At 39.6% G+C, this 23,718-nt stretch overlaps 1 protein-coding gene across 5 annotated transcripts in view; it reads left to right on the top strand.

Annotated features, from left to right (window-relative positions):
• The window catches only part of APC (APC regulator of WNT signaling pathway), a 63,927-nt gene extending 46,291 nt beyond the window's left edge, over positions 1–17,636 (top strand). For 4 of the 5 annotated variants that reach the window (XM_083576444.1, XM_083576445.1, XM_083576446.1 and 1 more), the window contains 7 exons: positions 352–730; positions 1,782–1,877; positions 2,861–3,000; positions 4,109–4,186; positions 4,926–5,042; positions 5,521–5,735; positions 6,972–17,636. In XM_083576444.1, the coding sequence (XP_083432570.1) occupies positions 352–730; positions 1,782–1,877; positions 2,861–3,000; positions 4,109–4,186; positions 4,926–5,042; positions 5,521–5,735; positions 6,972–13,548 (7,602 nt within the window). In that variant the 3' untranslated portion in view covers positions 13,549–17,636. Of the gene's footprint in view, positions 1–351; positions 1,547–1,600; positions 1,878–2,860; positions 3,001–4,108; positions 4,187–4,925; positions 5,043–5,520; positions 5,736–6,971 lie in introns of all 5 variants that reach the window. The other variant, XM_083576448.1, reaches the window with a different exon arrangement.
• The last annotated feature ends 6,082 nt before the right edge of the window (positions 17,637–23,718 follow it).

A 23,718-nucleotide genomic window follows, 5' to 3' on the forward strand; every position in this document is an offset into this window, starting at 1 on the left:
AGTATTTCATGATGTGGCAATAGATTGCTGCTACATTAACAATATGAGGAGGGTGTCATTAAGCTTTTCTGAAAATGCATAATTGTTTATGAGTGCCCTGTCTTGTTTACAGACAAGAGTAACACATAGTGAATCCTCCACTAATTTTGGTGATACAGTTTGTACTACTATGTCAGCATTATTTTATCTGCCTAAGAATAGTGCAATACAGAATCTGTAATGTTGAGAGTTGCTAACTTAGGCCCAAAGGCTTAATTCATCATCAGTTCATCAAAAATTCTCCTGGTGGCATATGCCATGGCTTAGACTTTAAAAATTGGTAACGTTTTTAAAAAATTGCTTCCTTTGCAGGTTGAAATGGTGTATTCATTGCTGTCCATGTTGGGTACTCATGATAAAGATGACATGTCACGAACTTTGCTAGCCATGTCTAGCTCCCAGGACAGCTGCATAGCTATGCGCCAGTCTGGATGTCTTCCGCTCCTCATTCAACTTCTGCATGGCAACGATAAAGACTCAGTGTTGTTGGGAAACTCCCGGGGTAGTAAGGAGGCCCGTGCCAGAGCCAGCGCAGCACTGCATAATATCATTCACTCGCAGCCTGACGATAAGCGAGGCAGGCGAGAAATCAGAGTCCTTCATCTTCTAGAACAAATCCGAGCTTACTGTGAAACGTGTTGGGAATGGCAGGAAGCACACGACCAAGGCATGGACCAAGACAAAAATCCAAGTATGTCACTGTGTTGAAAGCTTTTACTTGAAAACCAGCATGAAGTGTTTTTTCATGTTACGGCTTCGAATCTGAGTTCTTTGTAGAACAAGCAGTTTCAAGCAAGCTGTGTGAGAGATGAGACCTCTGGTTATGATGGGCAAATCTGCCCACTATAGCCCATGTCGCTTTTGCTTGGTTTTCCTATAATTCCACTCTGTTGCTACTCTAATCTTGCAAGGGAAGAAACTTTGCAGCAACATAACTGGCGAAGAAGGAAGACTGTAAGAACTGTAGTTGGCCTGGGGTGGAGGAAGGCAGGAGGGGTAGGCAAATTCCCCTATGATAACATTCCCCCATAATGCATTAGGGCTCCTAGGTCAAGAGCAGAGACCCAGAATGGCTCCAAGCCCTTCCCTGTGACACATACTGAAGACTCCTCTCTTTACCTTGGCTTTTGACAGTTATTTTTTGTGAGCCACCTCCTCTGCTGAATTTATAGTGCTCTGCTCCAGTTTTCCATCTGTTCTATATGCTTTAAAATTGTTCTGATTTTCGTCTGTTTTATGTTTTTATACGTTGTTATGTAGCCCATTGTTATGTAACGTTGTTACGTAGTCTCACGGTAAAGGGCAGGTAATCTTATAAACAAATAATTTTAAAAAAGAGGCCCGAGTTCTTGTGTGGCGTTCCATGTATATAAGGAGGGGAAACCTTTTTGGCTCTGCAGGCCAGATCCTGGTCAGGTTTAGCCTCATGAGCCAAATGTAGTAGGTGGATGAGGACACCCATTTGTCAATCACCTCGTATGCTTTATTGTTGCTTTGAAGTCAATCTGTCAATCACCTCGTATGCTTTGTTGTTGCTTTGAAGTCCAGAACGACTACACAGTTATGCAGAATGTAGAAACTGTTTATTTCATAATTGTGTAGGGTTCCTCCCCCCCCCCCCCCCATAATTAGGTTGCCTTTCAGGTGTCTAATAAACAGCCTCTCTAAACCTCTGTAAGCTTTGCTTTGTTAAATAACTAATTGATGAAGTAAATAGTAATTATTTTCCTTGTTCTGACAAGTGCCGGCTCCAGTTGACCATCAGATCTGTCCTGCAGTGTGTGTTCTTATGAAGCTTTCATTTGATGAAGAGCACCGTCATGCGATGAATGAACTTGGTAAGAGTGGAGCAAAAAGTATCGAGAGTATATGCTCAAGATCACATTACCTCTAACACATCACATTACGGATTAGTTAGAGCTTTAACAACCCGATGGTTTCCACAATCAGGAAGATAAAATGTTAGATTTTCTTCACCCTTTCAGTACATGAATGCTTATTGTTTTAAAATTGTTATCTAGGCTCTGGAGAATGCTGTAGCTCCTTCTATTTAGATAATTCATTGAGCTAGGTATCTTTATCCCCAACCCATTTGTTCCATAGCTACATAGCATATATGCAGGAAGAAACAACAGTGGTGCTGACGAGTGGTTGTTAGCAGCATACATGTTGCTTTTCTTCGAGTTGTGTTCACTTGCAACATTTGCATATAAGACATAGGGGGGAAATTCATCTTTGAATGCTTAAAGAGTGTTTGTTATCCAAAAAATGCAATGTCTACAGATAGCAGGTTTTTTTCTGATTTGGAGCAAATTGGTTTGCTTTCTTTGGATTCTTAATACTTCCGTGAAATGCTCCCAGTTCTTTAAAAACAATTCTTAGTTGCTATAGAATGGATCCCTTGTAACCATCCCCTTGCTTTGTCTTTGGCCTTGGAAAATAAATGCCAATAATTATTTAGAATAAATTATTCGGAATATTTAGTATAAAATTACAGTGGTACCTCAGTTTACAAACTTAATCCATTCCGGAAGTCTGCTCTTAAAGTGAAACTGTTCTTAAAGTAAGGCACGCTTTCCCTAATGAGGCCTCCCGCCGCCGGTGTCCTTCCACCATTCAGCTCATTCAGCTTCTGTTCTTAGACCGAGGTAGAGTTCGCAAACTGGGACACTACTTCTGGTTTTGCAGAGTTCATAAACCAAATAGTTTGTAAACAGGGCTGTTCTTAAACCGAGGTACCACTGTACTTAGAATAAATTATTTAGAATAAATTGTTTAGAAAAATAATTCTTTCTAACAAAAATTTCATCTATGTTTATAGGAGGATTGCAGGCCATTGCAGAATTGCTTCAAGTAGACTGTGAAATGTATGGGCTTACTAATGACCACTACAGTGTCACATTAAGACGATATGCTGGAATGGCTCTGACAAACTTAACTTTTGGAGATGTAGCAAATAAGGTAAGTTAATTTTTCTTTTGCTATTTAATAGTTTTCATATTAAGACTTTCAGCTTTTCAGCTGTTCTGTATATAGTGGGCTGCTGTCATTAACTTCAGATGGCTGTGATACAGCTGAGCATGGAACAGAAAAATGTAGTTCTGCTTATTTCTTGATATTCCTCAGCAGACATTGACACAGCCACAATAACACAATTATGCTATTATTATCCTATGCCCTATGACTATTGTTAATTAATATTTTAATATTCTCCTTTGCTGCTTTTTTTAAGGGTATTTTGTATAGGTCATGAAATAGTTGACTATATTTTTACATCTGCACTTTATTGTAATTCTTGAACCTGCCACTATTTGGAAATTTTAATCCATCTTATGATCTGATAAGCCAATTAAGTCTTTACCTGGAGAAGGTAGATTTGGCCATGGTCATTCATGCCCTAGTCCACTCTAGGTTGAACTACAGTAATTTGTTTTATGTGAGACTGCCATTGAAGATTGTTCAGATACTTCAACTTATCCAGAATGGGGCTATTGGGGTTTTGGAAGGGTCAGAGATGATCAAAGCATATTTCTCTGATTTTGTACCAATTACAGTGGCTCACTATTTGTTTCCAGGCTAAATTCAAAGTGCTGCCCTTGATGTTTTAAAGCCCTAAACTGGCTGGGCCCTCCACTTCCCATATGAAAGAGAATTCCATTCCACTACAAAGGGTCTACTCTATTTGTGTGCCTTTGCCATCTCAACTGTTGTGAGGAAAGAGTTTTCTCAGTTGTGATGCCCAGATAATGGAACAGCTTGCCTAAATAAGTGTACATTGAAGACCGTTTTAGTCCAGCATGTGCTCAACCAACTCTGCTTCTTTTATGAATGTTTTAAATCACTGTTATTTATTATTTTGTTCTTTTGCTGTGGATTTATATATTTACTGTTTTAGCTTTATGAGCTTTAGCTTTATGAGTAGCTGTGAGTGCACTTAGAGCAGAAAACTTGGATAATAATTTTTATGTTGTTTTATGTCCTTTAATTCTGCTTGTAAAGAAAGTAACTTGTGACCTGTCAACATACTGCTTAATAATTTGTTTCATTATCTCCCTCTCTCTTTAATCAGGCTACGTTGTGTTCTATGAAAGGTTGCATGAGAGCCCTTGTTGCCCAGTTAAAATCTGAAAGTGAAGATTTGCAGCAGGTAAATCTTACTTGTAGAACTTTTATCCTACTGTGTATTGTATAGTTTTTTAATTTTTTCATTAAAGAAACTTGACTGGGGCATCTTGATAGAACTGTACAACTTCTAATGTTAAGTGAGATTAGGCAAAGCCCAAGTATTTTATGCGTTCCTTAATGTAATACAAGTTGATCCACATAGTCTGAAAGTTCTTAGTTTGCATGTATTTTATTTGTATGCAGCTTTTTCACCAAAAACAATTATCAGAGAGGCTTAACAACAATGAAACAGAGATGCATTTCAAACAAACGCTACAAAAACAATTACATAATAACATAGCAAAACAATATCAGGTATAATAACAAGATTACTTGAAAGAAAAAAATAACAAGATCACAGCATCTAATAGCAAAAGTAACAAGGGAGCTTCACAGTTTCACCAATCTTCTCATGATGTGATCACAGGGTGGGGTAGCTGGAAACACCCCTCCAATTTGTAATTTTACCACAGATACGTAGAACTTGGAAAGAGTCATTCCAAAATATTCATCAGAATATTTGAAATCATATGTAGAGTAGAATCTGAAATTAAACTTTGGGCTACTGAATTGAATTAAATTTTAAAATGAAACCCAATAAATTAAATAGCTTATTATCATGCAAATCATGCACCCTAAACTGTTTCAGCAAATATTAAAGGGTAGAAAACAATAAAGTTAATAAAGCAGATTGAGCTTTTTTATTTTTCTATTTTGTGCAGGTCATTGCAAGCGTGTTGAGAAATTTGTCTTGGCGAGCAGATGTGAACAGTAAGAAGACACTTCGTGAAGTTGGAAGTGTGAAAGCACTGATGGAGTGTGCTTTGGAAGTTAAAAAGGTTACCGCAAAACCACATTTTTCAGTATTTTAAGTATATGATGTTATTTTTTTGGTTTCCGTATTCATAGAAGAAAAGTGTGATTACTCCTTCCAATAGCAAACTAAAATACCCACTAAATTGAATGGTTTTGTTAGTAACTTTGAATACAATCCTCTGTTTAGGCAGAAGTAATTCCCACTGAGTTCAGTGAGGCTAACTCACTAATAATTAACATTGGAGTGCCATTCTTTTATATGCAGCAGACAATGAAGTTGTTACCACTAGCAAAATAAACACTAACTAACTGGTCTCACTAATGGAAGTGCAACAGCCCCCCCCCCCCCGCAACTGTGCCCCCTCACATTATGCTCATGTTTATAATAGTGTTGGATTCTTCTCATGATTATTATTTTTTTACCAGTGTCAAAACATTAATTTGTTTGGTTTAAGATTGCATTTCAGCCCTCTTAATTCAGTGTGCTTGCTCTCTCTGCAGGAATCTACCCTAAAAAGCGTACTGAGTGCTTTATGGAATCTGTCAGCCCACTGCACTGAGAATAAAGCTGATATATGTGCTGTGGATGGTGCTCTTGCCTTTTTAGTTGGCACACTGACTTACCGGAGTCAAACAAATACTTTAGCTATCATTGAAAGTGGAGGGGGAATACTGCGTAATGTCTCCAGCTTGATTGCTACAAATGAGGACCACAGGTAAGTGTGCCATCTAGTTACCTAAGCAGTAAGCCATGCATTTTATGCAGCAGATGACATTTACTGGAAGGAGGCAGAGATTATGAGCAAAGTTATACTTGGTGTTGTTGTATGCTGCTACATAAATTATTGCTGCAGTGTTGTTGTTAGAAGCTCACTGCTCAGATGGCTGCAGCTTAAGAATTTTCTCTGGAACACAAGTAAGCCTTTTATTTGGTAAGAGATTCCTGCGCTGCTTGTGATAAAAATGGTTCCAGTTTTACAAATATAAGATAATATAAAGGCAGTACATGATAAGCCCTGCTTTCAATAATGTGATTTGTACAGCACCAATCAACTTTATTTTAGTTTGTTGATGTTGGATAAGCCTATTTAAAAGTAGGGATGTTCTTAGCTGAAACTTTGGCTGGAATCCAAAGGGATGCATTCTGCAGTCACATATGAATGCACACATCTTTCACTATAGCTGGAACACTCTCAGAAAAGCTATCCCCGTAGGTAATAGACACCCTTCAGAGTGACATCCCATACAAGTGTAAGGGTCTGTTCCCAGAAGGCAAGCTCTGTGTGTGTATTTGGAAAAGCTTTATATTGTATTGAGGCTCCCCCAGTTTGGAGGTTTGCTGAATTCTTTGGTGGCCTTGTCCCCTGTTCCAACAGGGCACATGGTTTTGGAAAGTGGTTTGGGGGCAGCAGTGTTTAAGGGCTCTGGGATATTTTGGAGGGGGAAGGGAGTGGATACTATGGAAAATGGGAAGCTTCTAGAAGCTTCCTTTAATTTTTTTTTTTTTAATTCTCAGCCGTGCCATTGGATTGAGCACTGGTAGGAGAGGAAATTCCTGCTGCCATCCTGGCAACTTTTAAGCTGTTTTTAAAAACTAAAATAAAAAAATGGGGTGGGGCAGGGGGGAAAAACCCCAGGAAGCCATCTCTGTCACTGACAGAACCTTCCTTCCCCTCTGAAACATTACCCAAAGCAGAATAAAAGTTTTTATTCCAAGCTTGCCATTTGAGCCCAGGTGACAAATTGGGAGCAACAGTGTCAGTATTATCCTACAAACAGTTTCTGTACACAAATAGTCGTTATTAGATCCTGGTCTAAAATTGAATTTATGCTAATGCCTATTTATAGGATTTTGGACAACATTATTAGCAGGAAATAAAGAGACACTTTTTTGTCTTTCATCTTGTTAAAGTGATTCCCTCCCTCCTCCCCCCCTTTTTTTTTAATTCCAGGCAAATTCTAAGAGAGAACAGCTGTTTGCAAACCTTGCTGCATCACTTGAAGTCTCATAGTTTGACAATAGTCAGTAACGCATGTGGAACCTTGTGGAACCTCTCTGCACGGAATTCAAAAGACCAGGAAGCACTGTGGGACATGGGAGCCGTTAGCATGCTCAAAAATCTCATACATTCAAAGCACAAGATGATAGCCATGGGCAGTGCTGCAGCTCTAAGGAACCTAATGGCAAACAGGCCTGCGAAATATAAAGATGCTAACATCATGTCTCCGGGTTCAAGCTTACCATCTCTTCATGTTAGAAAGCAAAAAGCACTGGAAGCAGAGTTAGATGCTCAACATTTATCTGAGACCTTTGACAATATTGATAACTTAAGTCCCAAAACATCTCATCGTAATAAGCAAAGACACAAACAGAATCTGTACAGTGAATATGTTCTAGATGCTAATCGACATGAAGATGGAGTTTGCAGGTCCGATAATTTTAATAGTGGCAATGTAACCGTACTTCCACCATATTTAAACACTACTGTACTGCCTGGCTCTTCTTCCTCAAGCAGAGGAAATACAGAGAGTTCTCGGTCTGACAAGGACAGGAGCTTGGATAGAGAGCGTGCAATGGGATTAAGCAGCTATCATTCAGCAACAGAAAATTCTGGGAGCTCCTCTAAACGAATGGGAATGCAGATCTCTACTGCTGCAGCCCAGATTTCCAAAGTGATGGAAGAAGTCAATATGCATATTCCACAAGAAGAGAGAAGCAATGGATCTGTAACTGAAATGCACTGTTTGCCAGAAGATAGGAATGCTTTAAGAAGAACAGCCGCTGCCCATTCTCACACAACTAGCTACAACTTCCCTAAATCTGAGAACAGGACATGTCCTGTGCCTTATGCAAAAGTGGAGTATAAGAGAGCGTCTAATGATAGCTTAAATAGTGTCAGTAGCAGTGATGGGTATGGTAAAAGAGGACAGATGAAGCCTATTGAATCTTACTCTGAAGATGAAGAGAGTAAATTTTGCAGTTATGGACAGTACCCTGCTGATTTAGCCCATAAAATACACAGTGCTAACCATATGGATGACAATGATGGGGAGCTAGATACTCCAATAAACTATAGCCTAAAATATTCTGATGAGCAATTAAATTCTGGAAGGCAAAGCCCATCACAGAATGAAAGATGGGCAAGACCTAAGCACATAATTGAAGAGGAAATAAAGCAGAATGAACAAAGACAGTCCAGAAGCCAAAGTGGAGCATACCCTGTATACACTGAGAGTAGTGATAATAAACACATGAATTATCAGTCAGCTTTTGGACAGACAGAGTGTGTATCTCCTTTCAGATCAAGGGAATCTAATAGTTCAGAACAGAACAGAGTTACCTGCAGTCACGGAATAAATCCAAAAGCGAACCAGTCCATATGTCCAGTTGATGATTATGAGGATGATAAGCCAACTAACTATAGTGAACGCTACTCTGAGGAGGAACAGCATGAGGAAGAAGATCATCCAACTAATTATAGCATAAAATACAATGAAGAAGAGCACCATGTAGATCAGCCGATTGATTACAGTCTCAAGTATTCAACAGACGTTCCTCCTTCTGCACAGAAGCCATCTTTTTCTTTTTCAAAGAGCCCTTCAGTACAGAGTACTAAAACAGATCATATTTCATCAAGTAGTGGGAATACATCAACCTCGGCTGGCTCAAAGAGACACAACCAGCTTCATCCAAATTCTGCTCAAAGTAGAGCCGGTCACACCCAGAAGTCTGCGTCCTGCAAAGCACCCTCCATCAACCAGGAAACAATACAGACCTATTGTGTAGAAGATACACCGATATGTTTTTCGAGATGTAGCTCTCTGTCATCTTTGTCATCAGCTGAAGATGAAACAGGACGTGAACAATCCACACGGGCAGGAGATACGGATAACTCTCTGAAGATAGCGGGGATGAAAGAAAATAGTAGGAGTTTGTCTGCAGCAGGTACTGTAAATGAAACCTCTTCAGCCTCACAACACATTAGAACAAAATCAAATAGACTTCAGGCTTCTAGTCTATCGCCTTCTGATTCAGCAAGACACAAAGCTGTAGAATTTTCCTCGGGTGCCAAATCTCCTTCAAAAAGTGGTGCGCAAACTCCTAAGAGCCCCCCAGAACATTATGTGCAGGAGACTCCCCTTATGTTTAGTAGGTGTACCTCTGTCAGTTCCCTGGATAGTTTTGAGAGCCGTTCAATTGCTAGCTCTGTTCAGAGCGAGCCTTGTAGTGGGATGGTAAGTGGTATTATAAGCCCAAGTGACCTTCCAGACAGTCCTGGGCAAACAATGCCGCCAAGCAGAAGTAAAACCCCACCCCCTCCACAAGCAACCCAAGTAAAGAGAGAAACAGTCAAAACAAAAATACCCACCACTGAAAAGAGAGAGTCTGGACCAAGGCAAACAGCTGTAAACACAGCTGTTCAAAGAGTACAGGTATTGCAAGATGCAGATACTTTGTTACATTTTGCTACAGAAAGTACACCAGATGGATTTTCTTGCTCATCAAGCCTAAGTGCATTGAGTCTTGATGAACCGTTTATACAGAAAGATGTAGAGTTGAGAATAATGCCTCCTGTACATGAAAACGACCATGGGAATGAATCGGAACTTGAACAGCCAAATGACACAAAGGATAATCAAGAGAAGAAGACAGAGAAGCCCACAGAGACTGAAAAGGATATCCTGGATGATTCAGATGAAGATGATATCGAAATATTGGAGGAATGTATTATTTCTGCTATGCCAACAAAATCTTCACGTAAAACCAAAAAGCCTTCACAGATAACTGCTTCAAAAATACCTCCACCTGTAGCCAGGAAGCCAAGCCAGTTGCCTGTGTATAAACTTCTCCCTTCTCAAAGCAGATTGCATTCTCAAAAACATGTTAGTTTTACACCTGGAGATGATATGCCACGCGTGTATTGTGTTGAGGGAACGCCAATAAATTTCTCAACGGCTACATCGCTGAGTGATCTCACAATAGAATCACCACCCAATGAATTGGCTAATGCAGAGACAGGTGGTACATTGATGGAACCTGCAGAATTTGAAAAGAGAGATACCATTCCCACAGAAGGCAGAAATACTGATGATGCTCAGAGAGGGAAAAAGTCAACTGGGACTACTATTGCATTGGATGATGACAAAGCAGAAGAAGGTGATGATATTCTTGCAGAATGCATTAATTCCGCTATGCCAAAAGGGAAAAGTCACAAACCTTTCAGAGTGAAAAAGATAATGGATCAAATCCAGCAAGCATCTACATCCTCATCAGTAGGTGCCAAAAATCAGCTAGAAGTTGAGAAAAAGAAACCAACTTCACCAGTAAAACCCATACCCCAAAGTAATGAGTATAGAGCACGCTTACGAAAAACCACAGAGCCAAAAAGTAATTTTAGTAGTGAAAGAACCTATACAGACAACAAAGAGACAAAGAAACAAAACCTTAAAAATAGCTCAAGGGACTTCAATGAAAAACTTCCAAATAATGAAGAGCGTGCAAGAGGAAGCTTTGCATTTGATTCCCCCCATCATTACACTCCAATTGAAGGAACTCCTTTTTGTTTTTCGCGTAATGACTCTTTGAGTTCTCTAGACTTTGACGACGAAGTGGATCTTTCAAGGGAAAAGGCAGAACTGAGAAAGGGGAAAGAAAGGGAAATTAAACCTAGTACCAATGCAGAACATCAGTCTGCAAGCCAGCAGTCTAGCAGTAGAATGCAAGCTTGCCAAAAACACACTCCAGCAGGAAGAAAGCAACCCAAAACTCTGGTGCAGAAGCAAACTCCATTCTCTCAGTCATCCAAAGATATTTCAGAAAGGGCTGCAGCTTCCGATGAGAAAACGCAAAATTTTGCAATAGAAAATACTCCTGTTTGCTTCTCTCGCAATTCATCTCTGAGTTCTCTCAGTGATATCGATCAAGAAAATAACAATAACAAAGAAAGTGAACCCAGAGAACAAATGGAACCATCTGATGCACAGATAGAACCAAGTAGACCACAAGTTTCTGGCTACGCTCCTAAATCATTTCATGTTGAAGATACTCCTGTGTGTTTTTCAAGAAACAGTTCCCTCAGTTCCCTTAGTATTGACTCAGAAGATGATCTTCTACAGGAGTGTATTAGTTCTGCCATGCCTAAAAAGAAAAAGCCTTCTAGAACAAAATCAGACAGTGAAAAAAATAGCTCTAGAAATATGGGAGGCATTTTGGCAGAAGACCTGACACTAGATTTGAAGGATATACAAAGGCCTGATTCAGAACATGGTTTCTCACCAGATTCAGAAAATTTTGACTGGAAAGCTATTCAAGAAGGTGCAAATTCTATTGTTAGCAGCTTACATCAAGCTGCTGCAGCAGCATCACTGTCTAGACAAGCCTCATCAGACTCTGATTCAATCCTTTCATTAAAATCTGGAATTTCCTTAGGATCACCCTTTCATCTTACACCCGACCAAGAAGAAAAACCTTTTACTAGTAATAAGGGTCCAAGAATTATTAAACCAGGGGAGAAGAGTACACTGGAAACAAAGAAAGTAGAATCTGAAAATAAAGGTATCAAAGGAGGAAAGAAAGTGTATAAAAGCATGATCACAGGTAAAGCTCGTTCTAATTCAGAACTTACAAGTCATTTGAAACAGCCTTTGCAGACCAATATGCCCTCAATCTCCCGAGGTAGGACAATGATTCATATTCCTGGAGTTCGAAATAGCTCCTCAAGTACAAGTCCAGTTTCTAAAAAAGGGCCTCAACTAAAGAGTGCAACCTCCAAAAGTCCTAATGATAACCAGACTTCTACTAGTTCTCCCAGAGTAGCCAAACCATCTGTAAAACCTGAGCCAAGTCCTATATCCAGGCAGCCATCTCAACAGGGTGGATCAAGTAAAGGACCTTCTAGATCAGGATCTAGAGATTCCACACCTTCTAGACCACAACAGCAACCCTTAACCAGACCTCTGCAGTCTCCTGGCCGAAATTCAATTTCACCCGGCCGAAATGGCATAAGTCCCCCTAATAAACTCTCCCAGCTGCCACGAACATCTTCTCCGAGTACGACTTCCACTAAGTCTTCTGGTTCAGGAAGAATGGTATACACCTCTCCAGGCAGACAGATGAGCCAGCAAACTGTGGGAAAACAAACTGGGTTGCCCAAAAGTACCAGTGGTATTCCCAGAAGTGAATCTGCCTCAAAAGGATTAAACCAAATTTCTGGTATCAGCGGATCAAACAAGAAGTCTGATGTATCTCGAATGTCATCGGCCAAATCCAGTGGGAGTGAATCTGATAGATCTGAGAGACCTGTTTTGGTCCGCCAGTCAACTTTTATTAAAGAAACTCCAAGTCCCACTCTAAGAAGGAAATTGGAGGAGTCTGCCTCGTTTGAATCTTTGTCACCTTCCAGACCAGACTCTCCTACACAGTCCCAAACGCAGACTCCAGTTTTAAGCCCATCCCTTCCTGATATGTCTTTATCTACTCATTCAGCCATCCAAGCTGGTGGCTGGCGAAAGTTACCTCCTAGCCTGAGTCCTTCTTTGGAATACAGTGATGGGAGACCAACAAAACGGCATGACATAACTCGGTCTCACTCAGAGAGTCCTTCCAGGCTGCCAATTAACAGATCGGGGACTTGGAAGCGCGAACATAGTAAACATTCCTCATCACTTCCTCGTGTGAGCACCTGGCGTAGGACTGGAAGTTCTTCCTCAATTCTTTCAGCTTCTTCAGAATCCAGTGAGAAGGCAAAGAGTGAGGATGAAAAGCAACATGTAAGTTCTTTTTCTGGACTCAAGCAGTCTAAAGAGAGCCAAGCGCCAACAAAAGGTACTTGGCGGAAGATTAAAGAGAACGAAATTCCTCAGATAATGACGAGTCCTCCTCAGAATTCCTCACCAGGTGCTACCAATGGTTCCGATCCAAAAACTCTCATTTACCAGATGGCACCTGCCGTCTCAAAGACAGAAGATGTTTGGGTGAGGATTGAGGACTGTCCTATTAATAATCCTAGATCTGGAAAATCTCCCACAGGGAACACCCCCCCTGTTATTGACAGTGTTTCGGAGAAAGGGAATGTGAATAGCAAAGATCTTAACGGAAAACAAAATGCAGCGAATGGGAATGTCCCTGTTCGTACTGTGGGTTTAGAAAACCGCCTGAATTCATTTATTCAAGTAGATAGTCCAGACAAGAAAGGAACGGAAACGAAACCTTTGCTAGGCAACCCTGCCCTTGCCCCAGAGACTAGTGAAAACACTGTTAATGAACGTACACCATTCAGTTCCAGCAGCTCAAGCAAACACAGTTCGCCCAGTGGTGCTGTTGCGGCAAGAGTGACTCCTTTCAACTACAATCCAAGCCCCAGAAAAAGCAGCGTGGATAATAGTTCCAGTTCCACTCGGCCATCGCAGATACCAACACCCGTGAATAACAGCACAAAAAAACGAGATTCAAAGACTGAAGGTACAGATTCAAGTGGTGCCCAAAGTCCTAAGCGTCATTCTGGATCCTACCTGGTAACTTCTGTTTAGCAAAGAATTTTCATGTGTTAATGCTATATGTGAAACTTTTTAATAAAACTATACAAAGTTGGGGTTTTTTCTTTTGTAAATAGCTTTGATTCTTGTAGAGGGTCCTTGTTCTGGAAGCCATATTTGATATTCTTTGTCTTCACTAATAATATTTGAGGGAGTCCCAATTTATTATTTAGCAATAAAATTGCTAAAGCGATTATATTTGTACAGTATGTTTTACATATATTTAATTAACATCCCATACCTTTAATTGTTTAGGTGGGGTGGGGGTGGGGGTATTCAGGAAAGATGAACAGAGATTAAAAGAGAGAAATCTATTGCTATATCACTCATTTCTAGATTTGCAAAATGACTAAACTACATCAGGGAGAAATTGGTATTTATGCAAAAAAAAAAAAGTATTTGTGAAGCCACTTAACCTTATAATTAATCATGTGGCTGTGAAATTCACAGTAATATGGTTTCTGCTGAACAAGCCTGTTTTTTCTGCATGGATAGAACTGATGGTTCATTTTCTGAAATGATGATAAACATTTCTGTGGTCACATAATGTGCATAGATAGTTATGGTGTAATGATTTACCTTTTGGTTTTGTGCTCCGAAAAAAAGAAGAAAAAAAAGGAAAATCTGTGTATGTGTAACACTTGAACAAAATTATTTTACCAGAACTAGATTTTAACTGACAGTAGGTAGGACTTTTGCTATGCTGTAACTTGTTGTATATTCTGGTATTTGAGGTGAGATGGCTGCTCTTTTATTAATGAGACATGGGTGAAGTCTCAACAGAACTAAATGAACATTTCAGAATAAATTATTGCTATATGTACATTTTGTTGTGTGTTACTTTTGCAGTACATAAGAAATCGATGTTTTAGTATTTTTGAGGAATATTCGTATTATGTATTAATGCACTTACTCAAGGCTTGTTGGGGATAATCTATATTACATTGAAGTCAGTAGAAATATTCACATCAATTTTAATGGATCTGGATTGCACCCATTGCCTGTTACAGACACTGGTACTCTTCCAGTTTATAGTTGCTGTTAATAGACTCATGTATATCTACGGCATTCAAGTCAAGCATTGGGGTTTTCAGTTGAGATTTTAATTGGTTCCAGGTACAGAAAGAGGCTTAAAGTAGTACTTCCAGATATATATATATATATATATACATATACATACACACACAGCTTAGAGTGCTATTTGGTGTACAAATAAGAGTTTTTCAGCTTTGGAAAAAATGGGGGCGGGGGTTAAGATTGGAAGCTTATTTCAAGTTTGTGGCATTTAAATAATACAAAAGAAATTGGGTAATACTTTGAGACTAATATACTAAATGCAAGTGTCTTATTAGAAAATAAGATTTGTACATTAAACCACACTTAACTTTGGTTTAACTCTAACTAACTTTGTATTCACATATGCTTTGTCTTAAGAGACCTTCATTAGACTGTTTACAACAGAAGTACTCTGCTAAACTTAAGTGCCTCTATCCAAAAAAAAAAAGCAAAATGTGTGTGCACGTGATTACAGTAGTAAGCAAGTCAGTTTTGTGTCTCAGGCTGGTTTTCATTATTAAAATCGTACATGTAATTGTTTAATAGAAGGGTTCATAATCTGCTGACAAATGTCCTCAGATATGCCATCTTAACCGTTGACATTGGGCCGGGGGTTCTTACCGTACGACACACTAGAGGAAGTGATCTTGTATCAGTTATAGTTTTCTGAAACCTGTTAATCTCTATATTAAGCTAAAATGATATTAACAAATTACATGCGTTTTCAATCAATTAAGCGGTCCAGTTGAAACATCACACTTGAATCATGATTTACATTAAGAGGGCACAATGCAGCAAGCCCAGGGCCTACTCACTCTCCCCTATCCTCTGGCATGGGTGCAAGGAGGAAATATGAAGCTTACACTTTTGCTTTTGATTAGCCGCAGCTTAAGTGTGATATCCAAATCCTAAACTGGTAAATCTTAACTATGGTTAGTGAAAACAAGCCAGCTTTGTAAACTGTGTTTTGAAGTTGGCTTGTTTCCTCTACCCATCGTTAAGACTATTTACATCATTAAGACTATTTACACATTGACTGGGTTTGGCTGTCTAAAATAGAAATGACAATTTCTGCATTCTTCATAGCAGAATGCAAGGCCAAGGCTTTCTGCAGTTCATCCTTGTAACTGTAAACCATGGTTTAATATTACATGCAAACACCTAATTTGATTTCCCCCCCCCCTTTAAAAAATGGCACATAGATGAGCTGATTAATCCAAAAAGGCTTTTAAAAAGCCAGTTTACAAGAGAGTAAAAATAAGTAAGCTTACAAGTGGGATATCTCTTAATAAAAATGATTGTGTAAGAAAATACACAGCTCCCTATTCCTGATTCTCTATCAAGACTATATGGGTGGGATTCACCTGACAAACCTCATCAACGGAAGCCCCACACAAGGGCTTACATCAGGCATGGCCAAACTTGGCCCTCCAGCTGTTTTGGGACTACAATTTCCATTATCCTTGACCACTGGTCCTGTTAGCTAGGGATGATGGGAGTTGTAGTCCTAAAACAGCTGGAGGGCCAAGTTTGGCCATGCCTGGCTTACACAATGGGGCTTCCCCCCAAAAAAACCACATGCCCCCCAGTTGGCTTGGGCGTGTGTCTCACAAGAACCCCCAGAACAACATGCACGTGGAAGGGAGCGGGAATTGATCTGTCTGATAAACTGATTCACTTGTGCAGGCGAACATTCGTCTTAGTGTGACATTGAATTCCACTCTATGTGTATTTATTACTTAATACTTTTTGCCTTTTTAAATGGGCATATATAGTGGGCATACCATATTGGTAGACTATCTTATGTGGATTGATCCCTGCCTCTCTTGCAGTTTTTATGATACATTTATGTATCTGTTTCGGCGTAACTTATGTACCACATCCAATATGGATTAATCAATAGGATCAGAATTTGTTCATATATATGATTCCCTTCCATTTCCCTTCCCACAGCTGTTAAAATGGGGAGCACAGCTAGGGGAAAGCCCACCAAAGGGGTTGCATGTATCCTCTGTTGTTGACTGCCAGGCTTGAATGGCTACTTGACGTCACTGATGCTCTTAAATTTGTACTTGCTAATTACTGCTATTTTTACTTCTAATGAATTTAATCACTAGTTTATAGGTCTGATGCACCACACAGTATGGCAAAGCCAAGTCAAGAAACTCAAAGCATCTTCTTTTCAATTCCATTTGACTCTCCTAAAGCTTTTCTGCTTCCAGCCTGAGCTTTGGAACTGAAATTCTCCATTCCTTTGATTAGCTGTGAGTCACTGTACAAGCCAAGAGCTTTCTTTTCTGTAATTAAATTCTGACTTCAACTGAAATAAAATGAAATTAACTAATAATTTGATAAGATTAATTTCATCTTTTTTTAAGCCCAGGAAAACCAGAAATGTGCAAAGTGTCATGTTCAACTTTTTCTTTTTTTACAATAAGTGTACCTTTAGTTTCAATGTATGCGGCATACAGACATATTTATTTTAAGGCTGTGACCATATCTGTATTTTAAGCCTATTATTGCCCATACCTTTCCTTTTCAGATTATTCATTGAACTGTGATTAACTTGAGTCTTCAATGAAATAATTTATTGTTGCAAGTTATGTACTTTATACTTTTTCAGAAACCTGTAAGCTATGCTTTACTATTCATAATGTAATGTCAGTATTCTGATACATTTTCATTTCTCTGACAAACCCACCGTGACTTAAGATCTCTGAGGTAGTTGTTTTCAAAGTAGTATCTCTGACTATTGACATGTCTGAGAAGTTAACTTGAATTTCTATGTATATTTTTAATGTATGAAAATGAAAAAATTAAAATTTGAAATTTTGTGTTTAACAGAAATTAATTCATAACTGTATAGTTGAATGACTTCAAGGTTAGAGTTCTCAGTTTTTCGGTGTTGCTCATGGGTCATGTACATAAAAAGCTTCCAAAGTGAGCATGTTCAGTCCAAAAACCTTTATGTATGTGTTACATGTAAATATACAGCAAACTGCCATTAATAAAATCCAAGATATTTAGGTGTGTCTTTAATAAGTCACCTTAATTCCTTCTTAAGCCAGGTATCATTGTATAGACAAACAATTGCAAATTCAGGATTGGCTATAGTTTGCTCTGCTTCTGCTTTGTGTTAGGTGTCGGCAAGAATGGATATTTGAACAGAATTAGACTATGTAAAATGGAATCTGAGGATGATAAATAAATTCTATTTGATAGGGCAAGATAGTTAACAAACCCAGTGGAGATCTTTGCTTAACATGTCAACTTTCAGAGCTCGTCTCAATCTTCAGGGCAATATTAATTTTACAGTGTCTGTATTAACTGTCAAGCAAGCACACTTTTCAAGAATACATACCACATTTTCACAGCTTAGAGTTAATAAATGTGTATGGACAATACATTTGTCACTTGTCTGTCGCCCTCTTTAAAATGTTCTTCTCTGGACCAAAAGGTAGTGAGTGACAGCTTTTAAGTGGAGAATCCCGTGGTGGTTTTTATATATATATATAAAACAACAATCTTTTTGATGTAGCCTCTTTAAGCTTCTTGATGGTGACCTTTATGATGTATCCTCAATCTTGAGCCAGGGAGGGATGTTAAAGGCCCTGTACACAAGCCGCCTCCTGAAAAAGGGCTAAAATACTAACATGGCCAAATGCTTTTTCTTTTTTTAAAAAACAAACCAATAAATAAATAAACATCTGTGTGAGTGTATGATTTTGTAATTAAATTGTTCGCATATTAATTTGTTCCTGGACTTTATTTTTAGAGCAGTTTTCACATTTTCCTTTCAGTTTCTCTTCTCCAAACCGTGAATCAGTAGCTGCATGTTTAGTTGAGCATGCTTACACATCACAGCTCCTTGTCAATATGCCTTTACTATCATTTGTTCATTACAGTGAAATATGGAATTAGACCTAGAATTAGATCCATTAAAGATATGAAGATGCCAACAGAAATGGAACAGCGTATTGCCCTAAAACACTGTTAGTGGGACGCCATATTGCATTTACCTTTTTTCTGATGCAAGTAGGTTTGCCCATTCATGCTAATGGGAGATATGTGCATGCCTAGCATTATAATCTTTGCACCAGGGTTAAACTTGGAGCTCACAATTTGTGATCAGATAATTCCTAGGTGTTTTCAATTTTGCTTACGCAAAACCTTTTTGCAATTTAATTCTTATTTCTGAAGTTCTTGCCGTTCCTCCCAGCTTTATGTCATCTGAAGTTTTTTCTTTCTTTCTAAATTATGTGTTTTACCATAAAACCAACATACAGTCTGATTCCACCTGTACCCCAATTTCTTATATACCAACAATTTTACAGTGAGGTGTAACTTGTTTCATTTTAAATGCATTCTTTCAGCTTAAATTGTGTTGATTTAAGATTTTGAGCCACTGACAGATGTTCTATCAAAGGTCTTGTTAGCATGATCCTATGTTGGGATTTAAAATGAAAATTTTGTTTTGTTCTGTATCCCCTTACTCTAAAGAGCATGGCTTCAGGACTCCTGGAACAGAAAACAAAATGGGAAAAATCATCTTCAAGTACCGTTCGATGTTTAGGAACTTGTCTTATACAGAGCCATAATACTGGTTCCATCTAGTTCAGCATTGTCATTGGTGACCTGTCTGCAGTCGGTATTTTAGACCAGTGTCATTCCCAACCTTACCAGGAGATTGAACCTGTGAGCTTTCTGTAAGGTATGTGTTCTATCATTCAGCTACTGCCTTCCCAGCCTCTGTTGCTGGAAATGGTAATAACTACAATCTAGGCAGAATTCAGTGGGAGAGATTTAAGCATGTGTGTATTGCTTCCATTGAAATCTGTGGCAGTCTAATATTTAGGCTAGATCAGTGGTTTCCATACTTTCCCCCCATGGACTAGAAAATTGTTGAGGGCCTTTGCAGACCACTTATTTTTGCTTTGTAGGTGCTAGGTGCTGTATGGTTTTTAAATGTATCTTTACAGAAACACCATTGAGGACATGGTTCACAGACCACTGGGAATCCCAGGATAATGTCTCAACATTTGAAATTTAAAAAACAAACCCCACAATTTCAGTATTAATATTAGGCATCAGCTATAGTTGATGAGCAATATTTATATTTAAAGCCTGATGACCTTTGCAATAAACATTCACATTGAGTTTAACTCCACTACCAGAAAGCTGGATTCACTTAACATACCTCAAACACATTCCACCTCACTTACCCTTTTCTGAGATTCCGCAGCCCAAGGAACATCCTTTCCCTGTGACCCATAACATGTACACTCCCTCCCCCCTATTTTGAATTCTAATGTCAGGATGAGGTTGCTGGTTCCCAATATTCTCAGGTTTGTTGTGCCTACAGTCGTACCTTGGTTTTTGAACGCCTTGGTACTCGTACATTTTGGCTCCCATACACCGCACACCCAGAAGTAAGTGTTCCGGTTTGCGAACTTTTTCGGAAGCCGAATGTCCAACACAGCTTCTGCTTGACTGCAGGAAGCTCCTGCAGCCAATCAGAAGCCGCACCTTGGTTTTTGAACGGTTTTGGGAGTGGAACGGACTTCTGCAACGGATTAAGTTTGAGAACCAAGGTACGACTGTATTTTGGGGAGCAGACACTGGGAAACTGTCAGGTATACAGACTATTCAACATTTCTTTAAATGAGCTTCTTAATGACAGCAAAAGTCTAGGGAGTCGTCTTCAAATCCTTAACCTGCAGGGAAATCCAAACAATTGCCACTATTACATCATTCCCTTCCAAAAGATAAAAAAATAGTTATTAATTTAATGTAGCGTTGAGGTTTTTATCATATCTCGAGGTTCTGGAGCTCTCATAGCTTTTCCTCCAATCAAGAAATATGCCGTCTGTGCACATACAAATGTAGTTCTGCTTGGAATCGACTAAAGACTCGGCTGTATTTTTCAGGACTGATCTGCTTTTTGGTGCCACCACTCTGCCTGCATAATCCCTTCCTGTCCCATCTGTTAATTGATCCGTGTTACAAGCTTCTCTTAGCCATTCCTGCCAGATGAATGAATGTTAATGACCGCCTCAGGCAATTCAGCACTTTCTAGTACTCTTGAAAGCTTAACCTAAAATATATAGTCTGACTGTACATGGAGTATACTATTCTCTGCTTGTTAAGGGCTACTTCCCATGTTACTTTTCCCTATTTGTGTTTTGAGAATTCTAGGATACAGAGTTGCCTGGAAAATGGCTAAAGGCTTGTACAGTCATACCTCAAAAGTCGAACAGAATCTGTTCCAGAAGTCCATCTGACTTCAAAAATGTTCGGAAACCAAAGCACGGCTTCTGATTGGCTGCAGAAAGTTCATGCAGCCAACTGTTCAGCTTCCAAAAATAGTTTGCAAACCGGAACACTCCCTTCCAGGTTTGCAGCGTTTGGGGGGCAAAACATTCGAGAACTAAGCTTGTTCGAAAACCAAGGTACGACTGTAATGTGAAAGTGGTCTGATACGGTTCTGCAGTAGCAAGGAACTTTGCTAGATGTAAACCTCAGACTCTGTCAAACATGTATAATGACAAACCCTGCTCTATTGACGAATAAACACGGGACAGCTTCCCCTGGTGGCGCTGTGGCCCATAGATTGCAGCAAAATACTGGGCAAGGTTTTGCCCAGTATCTTATCTGTGTGATGGGCTCATGGGAAAAAGCTGTCCCATGAGCCCTCACTGCAGGGGGGGGAAAGCCTATATAAGGCTGCTTCCCCTGGAGCTCATTTTGCTTTGAGAGCTTCCCGCCCGCTTGCTCTCGGGTTAGAGCCTTCACTGAGCCATTTTGGGTTGCTGGTTGACAGGGCCAGAAATGTTTTTTTCTCTTACCTGATTGGCACTTGGTTGGGGATTTTTTAGCATATCCCACAGTGAAATACGGCTTTCCTTGGTTAGGCGGTAGAAATCAGCAGAAATGGCATTGGTCAGGATCAATATAGTATAGTGGACACCCCCATAAGGGACCTGAGGGGAGGATTGACCACAGCAAACCCAAGCGAGGATTCGGTATCTGCCTGGTTGGAATCTGCACCCTGGTCCCCCAGTGAGACCTCGTTTGCTTGGCTTGCACCACAGCAAGGTTCAACATTGGCCGACTCCCATCATACAGGTTTGGAGCAGTCCAGTGGAGCCATTCTTTCAACATGGGCTTAAGGAATGATGACCTGATCCTGGGATCCAATGCCATGCCAACCTTTGTCCTGCCTGCTGCCGTCAATAAAGATTTGGCCTGATTTTATCCCATCACCATTGTATAGTTATTTTGCTGCGCTTATGGGTCACATAATGCACCTGCCTGGGCAAAGACATGGCCAGATTTTGGAACACTGTTGAGTTTTAAACACATTTAAAAGAACAAGTACAGGGAGAAGTTGTTGTGGTAAGCTTCTCTGTACGATGCATCATAGTAAAACATGCAAGTATTTTAAATTAATGCTTGCTGTTACACGATACGTTCCAGATTAGATTTGATAAAGTATCTTAATTTTAATTCAGATCAGTTTCGGTTGAGCACAACTATCCCATCTAAAGAATTTGGCATGTGCCTTACTTGCTTAAGCATTCTCATTACTAAACCCTTTTGAAAGCACAACTAGAACTAAATCAGCATGTGTGTTCAATGATAAAGAATTGAAACATGATAACAGCTTACTGAAGATAGGAACATGGTTGTAAATTTGCCAGTGAAATTGTTAGAGAAATATGTCTTGTGCAGCACACTCGAATTACTTTAAGATCCACAGTTACCTTGAGCCAGTTCATTTGGATCAATTGTACATTTTCTTGATACAATTGTATTTAAAATCAGTTACGTTTCCAAACCTAAGCTAATTGCTGATTTCATTCCTTACCAGTGCTGTTGCTCCATTTAATGATTAATGAGTGAGGAGGTAGGGTGACTCTTGGGATTTGCCCTGGCTGTATGCAGGCAGCGGTGTGATCATCAATGTACACAGCTGGAGCAGTAATTGCCTGTTGAGACTTGCAGTGCACAGTTAATGTGTTTCTATTTGGATATCAAAACATTAACATGTTGTTAGACAGGGATTATACTGCTTGAATCCAGGTTGCCTTAAAAGGAGCAGAATATTTGGAAAACTACACTTGATAGATCTGCTATTTGCATGGCTTATCGGCCTTTTGCATTTCCCCTGAAAATTAAATCTTTCCTTGCATTTTAAAATGTGTTGTACATCTTGGTGAGTCTCCAGCATAAGTGTATGTAACAATGATATGCAGTCACACAGGACCAGAAGTTCCTGTCTTGTCTCCTCAGTCAAAATGTTAACTCATATCTTAGTCTTTTCCTGACTTGATTACTATTGTCGCGCTTCAGTCTTCCTGCCTCTCTCCATAATTTTGCCGCATCCATGGCTATTCACCTCTCAGCGTTGCTCAGACCACGCAATACCTACACTCTTTCTGGTTGTTTCCTCCCCACATGTTTAGAGTAACATGTACCATGTACATCTATGGCACTGTATAAACAAGTCAACAAAGGCAGAGCACAATCAAGTATCAATAAATGAGTATGTAACAAAGTATACTGGAATGAAAGCATTGAAGAAACTAGAGGGCAGTAAGTAGAAAATGTATTCATAAAAGTAGCAGGTGGGGACTTTGATCTAGAGATTTCAGCTGCAAAAGTGAAATATATTTCTGCTCTGGGGGGAGTTGCTGATACACCCGGGCGGGGGGGGGGGGAGAGTCCCAGAGGCCCAAGGCTTGGGTTCTCTCATGAGCAACTTTCTAGGGTCTGCATGGCAGCAGTTGGCAAGGCCAGAGGCAAAGTGAGTGGCATAACAGATGAGAGCTACTTTTGTACAGTAGGCTACATTATAGCCTTGCAGAAGATACTATACCCCTTTCCACATCTCCATCAGGTAAGAAAGAGGTACTGTCATCACAGTTCAAGGCCACATTCAGTCAGGTATAAGCATTCAAGGAGAATGAGAAGCAGGACTAAAATGGCCTGTGGTTCCTCTATGAGTAATGTGCACTGCTGAACCTTTGCAGTAGGGAGACTGCTGTACAGTTGTACCTTGGATCTCAAAGACCTTGGCTCCCAAACAAATCGGCTCCCTAACGATCA

Source organism: Podarcis filfolensis (assembly GCF_964270895.1).
Source record: "Podarcis filfolensis genome assembly, chromosome: 11".
NCBI classification, from domain to species: domain Eukaryota; kingdom Metazoa; phylum Chordata; class Lepidosauria; order Squamata; family Lacertidae; genus Podarcis; species Podarcis filfolensis.